Genomic DNA, 16,493 nt, shown 5'->3' on the forward strand with positions numbered 1-16,493 from the left:
CCTGCCAAAGGTACACCTCTAATTCCACAGCCGCAGTTAAGTTCAAGGTCGAATTGTTTTCCAAACCCTTGACAATGCCATTTTCCAGCATATTAGAAGAGGGGTGAAAAAAGAGACTATTTTAACCTCAAATAGGTGTTCAAGAGCATGTCATTTTTTCCCCCTGAAACCTGAATTTTTACTATAATCAGTATGATGAGCTGTCACTCCAAATGGTTTAACTCCCACAAAATAATGAACAACTTCAGAAAGGGCTTCATGAGGAAAATAAGCAACCTTAGCTATAGATGATGTTTCTAATTCTGACTGTTGTGATCTCATCTCTTACTTCTCCCCTGCATACCTTCAGATCCTAAGTAATGGAAATACATTTGCAGATCTGGACTAAGTTCTCAGCCCGCAACAATAAAAGTCTAAGTTACTTGTATATCCTTGTTCTTGTTACAAGAAACACGTAAGAAATACCCTAAGATCAAGAGAACTTAAACCCCCCATTTTTGTCTTTTTCCATTTCTATGCTCTATGCACAACATCATTTTGGGTAGGCAATTGTTGCACTTTCCCTACGCCACCTCTAGCTCTAAAATGCTTAGAAAAAGAATTTAAAAACTCCACATAGAAATAGGCCAAAGTCAACTGCACCTCCTGAGACGTCAGTTAGTTGATGTTTACAGGGTTATCTTATTCATTCCCTTTTATTGCTGTGCCACAGCCTGTTAACAGGTTATACTCCTCACATTAAAGAGCTCTCTACTCCTCTGCAGCCATTCCTTCTCTCGCAGTCAGCTGCAAGAACATCTGCTTGTCTCTAGAGCTGCAGACAGAAACTTTGCAGTCCAATTTTTTAGCAATAGGATACGATTTCACAGGCACAGAAAGGGCTTTCACTGCTCCCACGGAACGACAGGCAAACTGTAATAGGTTTACTCCAGCTGTGGGTAGGTTCACACTGTGCTCGCAAGCTGAATTTCATCCTGAACCCCGAATCATTCACATACGGTCACTGCATCCTTACGTGCTTGAGAGCTGAAGGACCGTTCAATGAATATTTGTTTAATGAAAACATAAACGTTTCACCCGCGTTCCTCTTGTGAAATTGCAATTTAGAAATTTCTTTCATGAAGATACAAACACCACTCCTTTGAAACATTTTGTTGCTTTTTGGCTTTGATTACTGTAATTGTATTTTAAGATCTTTGTAGATATTTTAAAATTTTATTTTAACAACTGAAGTTATCGTTCTGATTATTCAGAAGTTTACTGACTTTGCTATAGTCTTGCACCCAGGACATTCTGAGTGCGAGAATACAGAACATTCTGTGCACATGTACAAAGAGAGACTAACAATGCTTGCCTGAGAGCAAGCCTGTCACCAAGAAAATGTAATTTAAGTAGTAAACAGTTTCTTATTTAACCTGTAATTCAAGAGGAAAACAACCCCTCACATTTATCAAGTTCATTTTATATTAGCAGCTAGATATTTCACAAGAGCAGCCCTGGGAGGTACCCTGCAACTCTGAATGCCTGACTGTAGACTAGAGATACAGTCATATTTAAATAAAATTTTTTGCACTGGACTATTTTCACTGCAGCAACTGTGTATTGTTTCCACATGAGGTAAAAATGCATGTTTCATTTTGCTTCAGAAGTCAGCAGTGTTTTACTAGCTTACGCACAACCCTTTAAGAATAAAACTTAACAGTAACCATCATCTGCTTCCTCAGTCTCTCCCCTCCTTCAGCTCTTAACTCTCAGTGCAAATTTGAACATCTACTTTTGCTTTCTGTTAAAGAGTGTTAGGGAGAGGAATATGCACATGAGAGAAAGCAGAATAAAAACAACAGGTAACAACAAACAGAAGGCAGAAGGGAGCAAAGCCTTGCAGGAAAACATATCATTAATTTTTTTTTAAAAAAATTCCAATGTTATTTCTCTCCTATTTCTAATTATTATGAAATTTCATGAACTTGTATGCCTGTAGAGGGGATTTAACAGTGTATGTTGTTTAGGACAGTCAAAAGATACTGAAATTTTACAGCAAGGCAGTTTGCTTGACAGAGACAAAAGAACTGGTACAGCTCAAACAGAAAGTCCATATCCTGTCTAAGGCAGTGGCCAGCAGCAGATAATTCCCAGAAAGAATCTTCTTAGTCCCTTTATTGCTGACTTCTGACCTGAAGCTTGTGTCTTATATTACTTACTTTGGGTTTTTTTTCCCCCCCTCTGGCTGCAGAATCTCTCTGCTTGGTTTTATGCACGTAAATAATACCTCTGTTATGCAAAGGGATTATTAAAACAGGCTCCAAAACTCCCAGGCATACCTACGTCCAAAATAACGAAGGCAGCAGGAAAAAACCCACCGGGCTGTTTTCTGAGGTGGATTTTAAGCAATGCATTATGATAGGAAGATATGGTATCTTATGAAAGGAGGCTCTGTTGCAAAGCCCACGACTGGGCTGCAGCCCACAACCATTAAAGCAGAGCAGGCAGCAGGCACCAAGCCCAGCGCTCTTACTGGTTTGGATGCCAGTTAAGACAAAAAAGCAACAACAGTGCCTTTGCAGCCCGAGTGGAATTCCACTGGAGCGCTCGCACCGTGTTTCTGTATATAACACATTCCTTGTCCTTTAAAGGGTATGCAATCTTACACTCGGGAAGGGTTCCTTTCCTCTTCCCTCCTGGAATTGAAAAGGATTCTTTACTGCCGATTCCAGGCTTGTTTTGACAAAGAGAGCGCTGATGAGGCACTCAAGAGCTTGCATTAAATCAAAGTTAGACAGAAGTGAGCAGCTTGTATATGTGCTGTGGGATACACTTGCTCACATATTTATCTTCCATGTTTTGAGAGAAGGTTACAAATATTTTTATATATATATATATATACACACACATATAAAAGAGTGTGAGTAAGCAAGCTCACATTCCACGAGAAGTTTTCTGGCTATGTCAGGAGTGTAGTCCATCCACCCTCTGCTAAGCAAACCTATTTTTTTCCAGGCACAAGAGGATATTATCAGAGGAGCCCGTGTGGATATACAGAAACCAGAGATGGCCATGGCTCGCTGAGGTGATGAGCTGACGGCTGCATGGCGCCCATTATCTGCACTCCTCAATCCAAGTTTTCCTGAAAAACGGACAGGGGGAGGAGGAGGAGGCTCCAGCTGAGCCTGAGGCACAGAGGACAAGCAAAGGATTGGGAGTGAACAGCAAGGAAAGGGAAGGAGAATGCAAAAGATATTGAAAACGTTTCAAAGAGCTAGAAACGAGTTCCTAGATTAGTTGTCGGCAAGTTAAAACAATATTCAGGTTTTAACTTTTCAACAAGGCTGTCACATATAACCCTGAAGCAAGGAAATTCACCAAAAAGGAATGTGCCTTTCCTGTCTCTAGGAAATAACAGTCAGCTTCAGCTGCCTTCAAGTGCTCCTTGGAGTTCCAAAATGTTTCAAGCCTTGGTTCGACAAGCCTATCACCCCCTGCCCAGCCACCAGCCAGGGGAGCCTGACGCCAAGTACAAGGGGAAGCTGGTGCACGAAACTCAGCTGAACTGCTTCTACATCAAACCTGGAGGTAAGACAGCATCACCCACGCGTGGGCACACAGACTCTGCCTTCCCGGTGAAACAGAGCAATCTGTGTAACGTAAGGGACCACCCTAATACCTCACAGCAGTATTTGGTGATAATGCACTGGGGAAGCCCTGAATGTGTGATCACAGCATCACAGAGGATTTAGGTAATTCTGGTAATTCTCAGATCTGGGGAGTTAAGTAGATGGACGGCTTCTCTTGGTTGTGTGTTGTGTTTCGAGCGTCTAATGAACGTTGATTTCCCGCTTCCACTGTGACATGATTGAAAAAAAAAAAAAAAGGAATGCAAGTATAAGGGAAAAGAAAGAGATGGGGTTTTTTTTATTGTAGGCAAACAGGCTAAGACGTTTAAAACATCTGAAAGCTGGAAATACTAAATACATGTGTGCGTATGTGAAGGGATTAAGCCGCAAAGGCGGTTACACAAGGGATTTGTGAAAAAGCAACCAGCTCTGGAATATCCCCCTTTGCAGGAGAAAGATGTAGGCACTCATGTACATATTTCCCCCGAAACACCTACCATTTCATGCTGTACCAGGAGGGATGTGTGGAGCAGAGGGGGGTACAGGTAGTCACGTGATAATAACCCCTCTGAAAAAAGACATCATTATCTGCTGCAAGCCCAACTCTTGAGCATTGACTGCATCATATGCCTATCTTATCTTGGAAAGACGTCAGGAATGCCCAGCACTGGCACTACGCTCCCCACAGCAAACCTCCAGACAAGCTAATTTGTTGCTTACATGCTGACGTCCATAAATGGCAAACAAAGACTGTGTCTAGCAGATATATGCAGCGTTTCTCTCCCGCCATCCCCAACAGAAACTCATCCCCAAAGGTGGGATGTTTGATGCGTGGTTCTAACTTTATTCCGCACCCTTTTCCTACTGATTTGTTTGCGCAAGCTGAGAGAGAGCTGCACCACACACGAAATAATCACCAGCCATCCAAAAACTGCACAGCTTTTTTGTCTTAGCTCCTCAGCCTGTTTCTTCTCACATACTCTGACTTCCAGACTGGGCTGAAACTGAAAACCTGCATTAGGATCGTTGCACTTCTTTTCCTCACTTCCTTTTAAGCGCCTTCAACTCAGAAAAAACATCATCAGAGCAAAAGCATGGCTGCAGTCATCGCAGCTACAGCTGCAAAAAGCCACTTGACACACGAAAAACATTCTGAACCGTTTGCTTTGCTCAGCCAAAGGCTTCCACAATTGGCACCAAATCCTCAGGGTAGGAAGGGCGGGGAAGAAAACAACTAAAATGTTCCTTTTTAGCAAGTCTGAAGAGAAATATCTGTGCTGAGTTGGGCGGTGTGATGTTACCCATCAAATATTAAAACTTAAGGCACTTCAAAAGAGTGTCTACAAATGCCACTGAAAAACAGAAATTGTGTATAGTTTAAAGGAGAATATGAATAATAATAAGGCAGCCCCGGAAAAACTAAATTTAGAAATACTTATTGGTACAAACAATTCTGCTTTATAAACAGCAAACAAAAAGGAATTTTGCAGTTCCTCCCCCTTTTTTTTTTTTTTTTTTAAATGAACCGTAAAAACCTAAATCATAGAACATTTACTCTCCACAATACACCGAAAAGAAACAAAACAAACCAAACACCCTGAAGCTGAATTAACTAATAGCTGCTACTCCTAGAGTCACAATAATGATTTCGTTTGGTTGAGGCCTCTGCAGTTCACTAAGTCCAGCCTTCTGCTCACAATAGTGGCAGCTTCAGTATGAGAGACACTTGGGGAAAGAAGAAATCATGATCAGCCACAAGTTTCCACGAGGAAATTATATTCTATGGCACTTTTTCAGTTAATTTGTTCTAAATGAAATTTCCTGCTCCCCTCCCAAAGTTAAAAACCCACTCTCCTTCCAGGGATTCAAGCAGAGTTTAGTTACAGGTTTCAAACCCTGTAGTTTGTGCACTCTAGAAGAGGCAAGCCAAATAACCTGAGTGCAAAACCACTTTCCTTGAGCCAGCACTGCTGCATGTCCATCTATCCCTGACTGCACTATTAACTGAGGCCATCAAATTATAATAATGTTTGTATATCTCAGCAGGCAGGCATTAAAGATTTTCAGGTAGCCTTGAATATTAAAATCACACAGAAAGCATGAAAAATCTAACATATAAATGCACATATTTTATGGCTTTAGTGATCAAAATGTAAATTGGCATCTATACTATGTCCAAGGGGCAGTTTGGTATTTTCTTTGATATCCTGAAGTAATTTTTACCATTTTTTAAGCACATTAAAATCATTGGTTGGTCGAAGGGCAGAACCACAAAGGCAGGAACCATGTGGGAAATGTAGTAGAAAATTAGTAATGCCTTTATCCATGCTTTTATAAACTGGTTTATGAGCAGGTCATTTCTGAGTGTAGCTACAAGGACAGTCAATAAACTGAGTGCTAGAGGCCACCACCCATGAAAAAAAAAAAAAAATCACTATGAATCCAGTAGAGGCAGTGAGAAACTTGCCTGCTTCTCTTGAGAAAATTTGCAGATGATAAACTATAAAAGAGTGAAGTTGGACAGAAACAGGTTTCCAAAAAAAAAAAAAAAAAAATGCATGCAACATGACAAAGTTCCTGCTTCATCCTTCATTTTCTGGGTTTGAAACGAACTCTTAGGAATACAATAATAATTTTCTGCGTGTGCATGTGTTTTCCTTGGGAAATTTTTAGAAAAGGAAAATAAAGAGCGTTAGCATTCCAACACTCTCTGCAAAACTGAGGTTTCACTTTAAGGTCAGCAACATTCAGGGAGGATAATCCTGACCTCTGCTGTTGTTCTGCCTCGCTGGATACACGATGAATTTTTAAAATGCTGATCAAAGGAGAGAAACTGCAATGGAGAGGAGGAGAGATTTGTTTGTATCTCTGAGACAAAAAAAACGTCTCCAAGGACAGAACCTCAGGTAAACCACAATCACTTGTATTCTGAACAAACAGCACTAGTCAGCCCAGGCAGACTCCTTAAAAACAGCTTTACCAAAACTGTTCAGCAAAAAAACAGGCTGAGAAGAACACATCCCTAAAAAGGGCAAGGCCCTCCTGCTGAAATTACTTAGCATTTCTACGGTTTGAGTTTATACTTTTGTTACAAATTGGCAAACGCTTTTCAAAGAGTTTGAAACCGCAGAAATATTTCCTCAAACAAAACGTGCAGGTTGTAGCAGGTCAGGATAAATGTTCTGCAAATGAACTTAAGCTCAAAAAAACCCTGGTTTTAAGTTATTATTTAAGTTTTTTGTATTATTTATATAAAAACCACTGCATTTTGCATAATGATGCAGCAGCAGAAAGCCAGGTAATATTTCTGAATCAGCAGACCACTGATTTGGAGACATTTAGAGAAAAAAAATTAATACAAACTGGACTAAGTTAAACACACTTGCAGGTATTTGTTTCAAAATTCTGAAAGATGAATGAGCAATTGGGGAGTAACCAATGGAATACACATTTCAGTTTTTTGCATTCGTCCTGCTGGGGTTTTGATATTGGAGCTGATACTGTATGTTGGCAGGAAGGAGGCTGATAAATAAGGTTCTCCTTTCTTAAACTGATATTTTTAACCAAACCAAAACCCATCAAACAGAAACTCTGGTACATTATAAAGACAAAGGCTGGAATATCTGTTTTGCCTGTCTCAACTGAGCAAGTAGTGGTTTATTGGTCAATATGCATGAGGCCAAGTCTAAATATATATGTAAGGAAATGTAACCACCAAATGCTGGTTTCATTCTCAAATTGAAAAAAAAAATCAGAAGAAAGAAGAGGTTTAAAATGCTGTATTACACAATGATGTAGTGTAGACTATGAACACATTTCAAGGGGAAAAAGTCACTATGGTGGCCAAAAGAAGATTGTTTTTCATCATATATTCTTTTTTTACATATCACTCCCATTCTCTTCTTGTTGCCTCCTACCTTTTCCCTTCAGAAGTAAACTTTTTAAGTCTTCAAGCTAAGATGTTTTTCACAAGGGAAATGCCACTTGCAGGGTCACTGCAGAGGTGGGACACTTCTCATCCATTTGTATTTTTATCAGGATGTATTTCCTTAGAAGGGTGAACTAAAATGAGCCACGATCAGCCTCAAAAGGAGATGAGTTGTTCTCTTTGAGACGTTCTATTTGGATGCTGTAACACAATCTAAGAATGAAAAATAATGGTTTGAAAATACACACTGTCACCTTTTCCTAAAGGTTTTACAATCACTTGTCCCCAAGGATATATTGGGAAAAATTTTCATACATAACTATGAACTACAGGGGAAGGAAAAAAACCAAACCACGGATAAAACCCACAAAATTTCTTTGGACAGCTGGAAAAATTCCCTCTCTCTCCTATCCCATTCACCAGATGTCTCTGAAGTGTAGGAATCTGGGAAAACAATACAAAACGTTCAGGGTTCTACAGACATATGGTGGCAGGTTAAAGTGAAAACATGAAACAAGTGTGAGGTTATGTACAGACCGCGTGTGTCTGGGCAGCTCTGCCAAACCCAGGCACGCCTGCTCTGCTTTTGTACCACTTGCTGAACCTCTCCAAAAGCCCAAATTCAGCAGACACCTTTCCATTTACTCCATTTCAGCCTCAGGAGCAAAGCAGAAGTGTGGCACAGAAGTGAGAAGTAACTCCTGCATCCAAATAGGTACAGAACCTGTCAGAGAGAGAACGCTGCCTGACGTGTCAGGCAATTTCTTTCTCCACTCAATATAGCAGAAAAGCACCCAATTAACCTGTATCAGATCACTGTCACAATTAGCATACTATTTTAAGGTAGGATCTTGTGTTCTTGGCAGCTGAAAATGCTCAAGGTGAAGCCAGCTCTGAGATAAGCAACTTAAATATTCCCCCAACTCTTTATTTCCTATAAGCATTGCAAGCAGTCATCAGCGATGAGAAGGTAAATGAGGGAAATCAAGAAATAATCCCCTGACCCAGCACACAGACATAAACACCTGGTACAGTGGAGAGTGGGGAATGGCTGTAATGATTATACAGCTGCTAAAGGGAGAAAATTAAGGTAATTTAATCAATAATTTACTGCTATGTACTTCTTCTGAACTATCTCATATCAATCAGCATCAAGGCTGAGGCAGCAGGCTCTGAACATTGGTTTTGTCAATAACTCTCACAAAAAATTAATGAAAAAAGTCATAATTATGTAGTTGAGATTAGTCAAATACATAAGTCATGAAATCTTTAAAAATCTTTAAAACTGTTAGATCATCTAAACAAAACCAGAACGACTGTCTTGCTCTCAGAAAGCAAACATCTGAAATTGCAGTTACCTGCAGAAGTGTAAAGGTCACATTGAAAATGGCCTGTTTGATCCATAAACCTTCTGTTCCCTGGTGGACAAAGAATTCTGCTGGCATTAAAAAGTGTGATTTGAGCTTCCCTCCTGGCTTTGAAAGGAATAATCCCAGCTCCAACCTAACAGATTTCCCAAACAAAACTTTGCTGTGGAAGAGTGGATCAGAGCAAACATTAACTGGCACGGATCCCAAATCCAGCCTGGAAAGTCCTGGGATTAGACTCCAACATGGTGTTTAGACAATATTTCAACTTAGGATGACCAGGATCATATGAAACAATAAAAGAAATATGAAAAAACAAAGTAAAAAGATGAAATTGTACCTTTTTTTTTATTTTAAGCATTTCTAAAATTTACATTGATTGTTTAATTTTGGAAAATATTTTTCTATTGTGATCATATATTGGATACAAAGCAGTTTACAAAAGGATGGATATTATATAACAAAATGTTGTCGGGCTTGTCCAGTACACAAGTACCACCTTTTGCTGCCAAAACGATTTATTTTAGACTGTGTGCTACAACCAGCCACAGATATTCAGCCGTACAAAATGGATTTTGAATATTGGAAGAAACAAAACAATGGGCAGGGCCAGCAACTAGAAACACAGAAGAAATTGTTAGTTTTGTTAGATCTAATAAGAAACGTAGAGAAAGCAGCCTAAGAAGTCACCAAGTCAAACAACTAGTTAGAAAAAGATAATTCGTTTCCAGATCCTGTTAAGTAGCACTGCCAAACTGTCCACTGCTCTGCCAAGTAAACAGCTATTACTGAGTACTCCTTGTTAGCATGTGAAAGCAGGGGATAAAAATAATAGTACAACATAAGGGCCCAAACGCCCCAGTTTGGTAGGAAAACTTCATTTAACAAGGAGTAAGCCTCAAGCCTTAGTTTTGCAAAAAAAAAAAAAACAAAAAACCAACTGTGAAGGCAAGTTGTACAATAGAGCACAAGAGCGAGAAAATATTCCCAGAGAAAATTCAAGAGGATGTTCAGAACTGTGTTTGGATGAGACCCTTGTGAAAACCCGTATTTATTGTCGAGGAGATCCCCTTATTTTATGCTGCAAAGGCTTTGAAACACAAAATAAGGAAGAAAGGGCAAGAGGTGTCTGCAACTCAGTGAAGAAATCACTACGTGAGGTATTTGTAGGGACCTAAAGAAGAACCTGGGAAAGTCAAATGAGCTGGTAAAAACTGTCTTCCAATTTGCTCTGGAAACTGACGTCTTCATGAAAATCTGAGAAAACAACAGCTTTTGCCTTGAAGTATCAAAACCTCCAGTTTTCCTGAAGAAATAATAACTAAGCCTTTTTAAGAATATTTTAGGAAGATAAACAGCTAGGGGTAACATATCCTTATACCAGAACTCACCTGATACTGGCAGAATTTATAGAGTTGGGTTTTTTTTTAGTAAAACAAGCATGAATCTGCGCTCAGACAACCAAATTCTCAGTTCAGTTAAGAGGAATAGATTTACCCATGGTTGGATCAAACTGCTAACCCTGGTACAGATCAAATCCACAGACCCAGGCATCCCGCTCAGAAGCACAGGCTGCTACTCATATTTGAGACCCTGCAAATCTACAGTTTCCACGTCTCTAAGTGAAATAAAAAGCTTACATCCCCCATCCCCTGATTTTTCTCTTAGGAAAAAGATAACCACATTACAATTTAAGTGCAGTAATCAGCCTAGAAACCTATTTTCTGTCATCACAGAGTTATGACAACTTCTAATTACTCATTATACCACTCGTGTCAACAAAAATGAAAGATTAATAGATCAGGCTTCAAAAGGTAGATATTGCTATATGCATACATAATAATAGCTAATACACTAATAATACATAATAATAACTAATAATACATAATAATGTAACTAATAACTAAGGAACTACATGCACAACTCCTAATGAAGTTTCAAAATGAGATTAAACAAGATCACAGCTACATAAGAAAAAGCCTTTTAAATCAGATGGAATAAAGAGGTGTCACAGTACTTGAAATCTTAATGTCTGGCCCAGTCTAGGTTAGCCTGGAGAGGTCTGCAGCCCTTTTCAGTTTCCTTCTGAATCCCAATTCTTTGTCAGCCTAGCAAACAGCCTCAAAAATAGCAGTTTCATTTAGGCTATTTAGAACGTTCTTTCTCTTATTGCTTCTACCACATAGTGTGTGTGAACAACAGGATTCCCTCTTGATAGATTTCCCCACTCCAAATTAGTTTATGAAATAAGAAGGTCTAGCAGGTTATCAAATCTGCTTTGCAAACCACGGATTGCTCTTGCCTTCACTTGATCCAGAGAGAACACCTGAGCATCCCAGTCCACAGAAACCATCTCTGCAATCTGCTTTTTAGGCACAAAGGACAGAGCCCAGATCAGGTAGCACGGCTCCAAACTGGCTTTACGACTGCTCCCTGCGCATGGCAACAGCCTGTGTGCAGATCTGCATGCACAAAGAAGCTTCCTGGTGTCTTCCACTCATTCCTGAGCTTGCCTGACACTTGCTAATTCCTGTGCAAAGATAATCAAGCGGTATCAACAGAAAGCCCAAAGTAAGAGCTTTGTCTTTCAGCGGGGTTTAAATTAGGCTCAGCATCATGTTGTCAAGAGTTACTCCTCGTAGCTGAGAAGCAACCTGCCTCCCAACATGCTCTGAGAACAGCATTCTGCAGCAGAACACTTTGAACTGGCTGCATTTGGCTATTTTTATGCAGGAAATCAAGACTGCAAATATGACACTGAGACTTCCCAGCAGTGGCTGGGGTGTATTCAGAAAACACAAACACACACACACACACACAGTTTCTCTGTCTCTCTCAGCCCAGCACATACAGGCAGCCACAAACATCCACAGTTTGTCAGTTAAATGAGGAGATTACTCCTATGCACATCCTAAATGCTTTCTTTAGTAGGGTGGCATTTTAGGGAGCACTGAGCAATTCCTCTCTTTCAGCACACCAAAAAAAGCAAAATGCATTCCTTCAGTTTCACCCCCTGAATGCTGCAGTCTGAGCACTTGGACTACCTTAACCAGACCGAAGAGAACCTGACTCCAGTATTTAACCCAACCAGTGTCACATACTCACATCTGGCATTTCTGTAGAGCAGAAAAGGGTCCTGGAGCTGGAAATCGAGGTCTTTAGTAATAGGTTCTGTTCGGTTTTCCATGCTCAGTCTGTTCATGATGGTGAACCCATGCCTTGGAGAAGCTGATCTGAAAAGGAGCGAGCAGAAATCCCATCAGGTCGAGGAAAAAGGGAATCACGAGGATTTCTTTGTCGCGCGGTGCTCCGAATCCATTATTTATTTATTACTAAGAGACACTACAAAAATCTAATTTTGTTGCCAAGGAAATGACCATTGGCTCTTGCAGTTTCTGTAATCCTTTTAATTATGGCAAAGCCCTACGTTATATATGAGAGATAAACAGACCATCACGTGATCCAGTGCCACCATCCACCCCACAGCTCCTTACTGGACTAGAAAGCAGCAATTAAAACAAGCCAGAGCAGGCCGGGTTCTCAGCACTGAGGTTAACAAATGCAGACACTAACAGTCATCAAAGAGAGAATTTTCTATGCCACCTAAAACATAAGGATTAAAGTCACCACGTGAGAAACTGAAACAGGTGAGAAACTGAATCAGGGCCCTGATAAATGATGAACCTAAACCATGAGTCTAAATCATTCTGCTCATTCATGGAGATTACTCTTCAAGTCACTCAGATAAAACTGTTAAACCGGTCATGACCCTGACAGGAGACACTCCTTTCAAGCCAAGTTGGGCAATAAAGGAAAAGATGATGGCTAAACACTTGGGGAAAGTGCCACCTCTGCTTAATTGCTGGTGTGTGGATTTCTCCACGAAACCAAAACACAGGGACCTGTATGACGGGATTGGAGTAAACAAAATTAAAAAACAAACAAAAGGGAAATCCTTGACAAGGATCCTTGTTTGCGAGGCTCAATATTTCACTTAAAACAAACAAACAAACAAAACAATCCCCTTCCACTGGTGTTCACCCAGTTGGAAGTCTGATGTTTTGATTGTTCCTGGAATTCACAAAGATGAGCTGGGCAGTGAGTAACTCAGTCCAAAAGGGCAACATCATTTTACGTTGTGACTAAGGCAATGAGAAGAAGCAAAGGCAGCACCAGTAGTCTCCAAATTATCTGTTGGCAAAGTCTTTCCCACAGGACTTCATAAATTTGTTTGAAGCCACAGAAAATTGAAGTTAAAACCGATGCATGATGTTACTCACAGTTCACAACCTGTTCCACACTGCTGCCTAAAGTGCAGCCGGGCAGCAACCTGCGCCCTAAATGGAAACTTCCTCAGGCAACAAAAACAACAGTGAAAGGTAACAAACACCAGAACGACCGGGTTTCACGTTGTCAGTTCTTGAGCTTTGAAACCAAAGTACCAGGAAATGCTGCTCCTGTTTTGCAGCACACAAGTCACCACATCCACCCAGGGCCAGCACAATAACTTTCTGCTTTTACCAGCAGTCACAGAGAAATGCTGGGGCACCAACATGGAAAGCCCAGCACAGGGCAGGCTTCACAACAGAACAAACACGTGTGCTAGAACAAATGGTGCAAAAAAATGATGCTCTGAAAGCTACAGGGCTGCTGCTAGAAGAAAGCATTAAAACCATCCAAAATGTTGGATGAAATATGCATGGAAAATGAACAGACACAAGTAGTATGAAAGTTCCCTAAGCAGGGGACACAATATTCCAAAAGCTCTGCCATTCCCTTCCCTTAAGCAATATCATTATTTATTTCACTCTTTTTTTTTTTTCTTTTGTCCAGACACTTTAAAATTGCAAATCCTATTCAAACCAACATAAAAGATTCCCGCGGTTTATCCACACTGACATTTGAATCACATTTGGAAGTCTTATCAAAATACAAGGTCGTGTCTCCTTCAGAGCGTTTTCTTTCCCCCATTTGCTTCTGGCAGTTTCAGTTTCTTTTCACCCTTGAACAAAGGGGAGCATTTCGTTTCGTTCAGCCACGCTCCATCCCAGCCAGCTTTCCCACATCCCCAGATTTCACCTGGGTATGTGAAAATGCAGTGTCCTCACCTCGTGTAAACAAACAGCGTTCCCTCCACATCCGTCTTCTCCTGAAGGAAAGGAACATTAAGGAAGTTAAGCCAGGGAAAAAAAAAATAATTAAACCCAAGTCCACGGTGGTGAGAGGCTGGAGCTAGCACAGCTCACCGTGCAGCCGAGCCAGGGTTTGAGATAAGACATGAAAACGCTGCAGGCACAGCACCACGACATTGAATATTGCACCGGGCTAATTCTAGCCGGCACCTGAGCACAACACACAGGCAAGAGAGAGGAGTCTTCAAAGGGCACCTGCCCTCAGGGGTGATGTTCGGCACAGAAACGGGGGGAAACAACACAAAAGGCAGATCGGGCCGGTTCTGCAAACACAAGCCCTGAGTCTCAGCGTTACAGCAAGGCAAGAACCTGAATGTTGTATTAGCTAAAGTTTCCCCGAGGTGATTATGTTTGTGCATCTTACAGCGGTGCTTTTAGCACAGGTAACTCCATCACTCTTTTGCACGTGTTTGGGTTCTGTTATAGGTGTTGGAAGGGTAGAGGAGCGCCTGAGGCCCAGAGCCCCGGGTTAAACCTCAGACCTGGGTTAAACCCCAGTCTTCCTTGGCCTTGGGTTAAAAACCCGACTTGGGTTAAACTCCAGCCTCCACAGCCCTGGGTTAAACCCGCTCTTCCATGGCCTCGTGCTCAACTCCAGCTTCCACAGCCCTAAGTAAAACCTCCGTCTCTTACGGCCTCAGGTTAAACCCCAGTCTCCCATGGCCTCGGGCTAAACTCCGGCCTCCATAGCCCTAGAGCAAACGCCAGCCTACACTACCCCAGACTAAAGCCCAGCCTCCACGGCGGGTGGGGAACTCCTGCACCCTGCAGCCTCCCAAAGCTCCATTCCGGGGCACCCCGGGGCTCCTCAGGGTACCCAGGGCGGCTGTTCGGGGCACACCGGGGGGCACGGCTGGGGAAGAGTTTGGGGGGCGCCTCTGGGGACATGTTTGGGGGGCGCGTCTGGGGAACAGTTTGGGCGGGCACGTCTGGGGACGTGTTCGGGGGGCACGTTTGGGAAGCGTGGCTGGGGGCCACATCGGGAGGCCACGTTCGGGGGGCACGGCTGCGGGAGCGCGCCTGAGGGGCACCGCCAAGCCCCGCCCACTCCCCCACCCTCACACCTCGCCGGTGGGCGGGGCGCGGCGGAGGGGGGGCGTGGCGGGGCGTGCCGCGGCGAGGCCCCGCCCCCTCCCGGGGGCGCGCGCGGTGGGCGGGGCGGGCGCGCGCACGTACCCACTGGCTGGCGCGGTGGCCGAAGGTGTAGAGCGCCACCTGGCTGGCCACGTCCACGATGCCGCTGATGTAGGGGTCGTGCTGCCGCAGCGCCGCCAGGCTGATGTCCAGCCCCCGGCCCAGCGCCGCCGCCATCTTGCGCCCGCCGCGCAGCCCCCGCCAATCCACCGCCGAGCCGCGCCGCCCCGCGAGCAGCCGCCGCAATCGAGCGCCGAGCGCCGGCCGCTCGGGATGGGCCGGGCCTGGGACTGCGGGGACAGAGGGACGTCGCTTGAGGTGTCCACAGCAGCTCGCAGGGTCACCTGGAGTGTCCACAGCACCACACAGGGTGACCTGGAGTGTCCACAGCAGCTCGCAGGGTCACCTGGAGTGTCCACAGAACTACACAGGGTGACCTGGAGTGTCCACAGCATCACACAGGGTGACCTGGAGTGTCCACAGCAGCTCACGAGGTCACTTTGTGTGTCCACAGCAGCACGGGCACATGCCGTTCCACACCCTGTGCCACATACCATCCCGCACATGTCACCCAGTGAGCCTGGTGGCTATCCCTGTCCTCCTGGGAGTGCCGTGCTGCTGCTGCTGGCCTTATCCCCTGTTTAGAGCAGCTTTAGGGTCCTTTAGGAAAGAGAAAAGCCAAGGGGGATCCCATCAGTACATGTAAATATCTCCAAGGGGAAAGTACAAGACCGCAGTGGTGCCCAGTGACAGGACGAGGAGCGGTGGGCACGAAGATAAAACACAAGGAGTTCCACCTCAGCACGTGGAAAACTTTACACTGAGGGTGGCAGGGCACTGGAACAGCTGCCCAGGGTGGCCCTGGAGCCTCTCTGGGGACACAACCCTAGTGTGGATATATATACACACAAATATTTATATATATATATATATGTGTGTGTGTGTGTGTACTCGTACGTGCAACAAGCAGCTGAAACCTAAACAAGCACACTATAATATGCATATGTTACATGTTATACGAAGAGCCAGCAACAGATGGACAAGACCAAGGCATCAGTTGCCGTGTTTTCCCGTCAGACACACATTGTTTATCATTAATCTATTGGTACTGACAGTTTGCAGCACATGCACGAGCTTTATGAGGCGTGCGGATAAGCTCAGTACATACTTACATGGGAAAGATTTGCTTAACCCACCTGCCCGAACCCCCTGCAAGAGCAGATTGTTTTTACTTCATCACCTCAGTCTGGTGTAGCCATTC

At 43.2% G+C, this 16,493-nt stretch overlaps 2 protein-coding genes across 2 annotated transcripts in view; one reads left to right on the forward strand and one right to left on the reverse strand.

Moving 5' to 3' along the window:
• DCP1B (decapping mRNA 1B) overlaps positions 1-15,409 on the reverse strand; it is a 38,945-nt gene extending 23,536 nt beyond the window's left edge. Inside the window, exons 1-3 of the mRNA XM_066184284.1 lie at positions 15,275-15,409; positions 14,015-14,055; positions 12,012-12,139 (exon numbers count right to left, since the gene is read on the reverse strand). Of these exons, the coding sequence (XP_066040381.1) occupies positions 12,012-12,139; positions 14,015-14,055; positions 15,275-15,409 (304 nt within the window). The remainder of the gene's footprint in view (positions 1-12,011; positions 12,140-14,014; positions 14,056-15,274) is intronic.
• The window catches only part of CACNA1C (calcium voltage-gated channel subunit alpha1 C), a 449,625-nt gene continuing 435,964 nt past the window's right edge, over positions 2,833-16,493 (forward strand). The window contains exons 1-2 of the mRNA XM_066184282.1: positions 2,833-2,851; positions 2,998-3,570. Of these exons, the coding sequence (XP_066040379.1) occupies positions 3,441-3,570 (130 nt within the window). The 5' untranslated portion in view covers positions 2,833-2,851; positions 2,998-3,440. The remainder of the gene's footprint in view (positions 2,852-2,997; positions 3,571-16,493) is intronic.

The sequence above is a fragment of the Chamaea fasciata genome, unplaced genomic scaffold (assembly GCF_029207755.1).
Source record: "Chamaea fasciata isolate MVZ Bird 193981 ecotype frontalis unplaced genomic scaffold, bChaFas1.0.hap1 SCAF_5, whole genome shotgun sequence".
NCBI classification, from domain to species: Eukaryota; Metazoa; Chordata; class Aves; order Passeriformes; family Sylviidae; genus Chamaea; species Chamaea fasciata.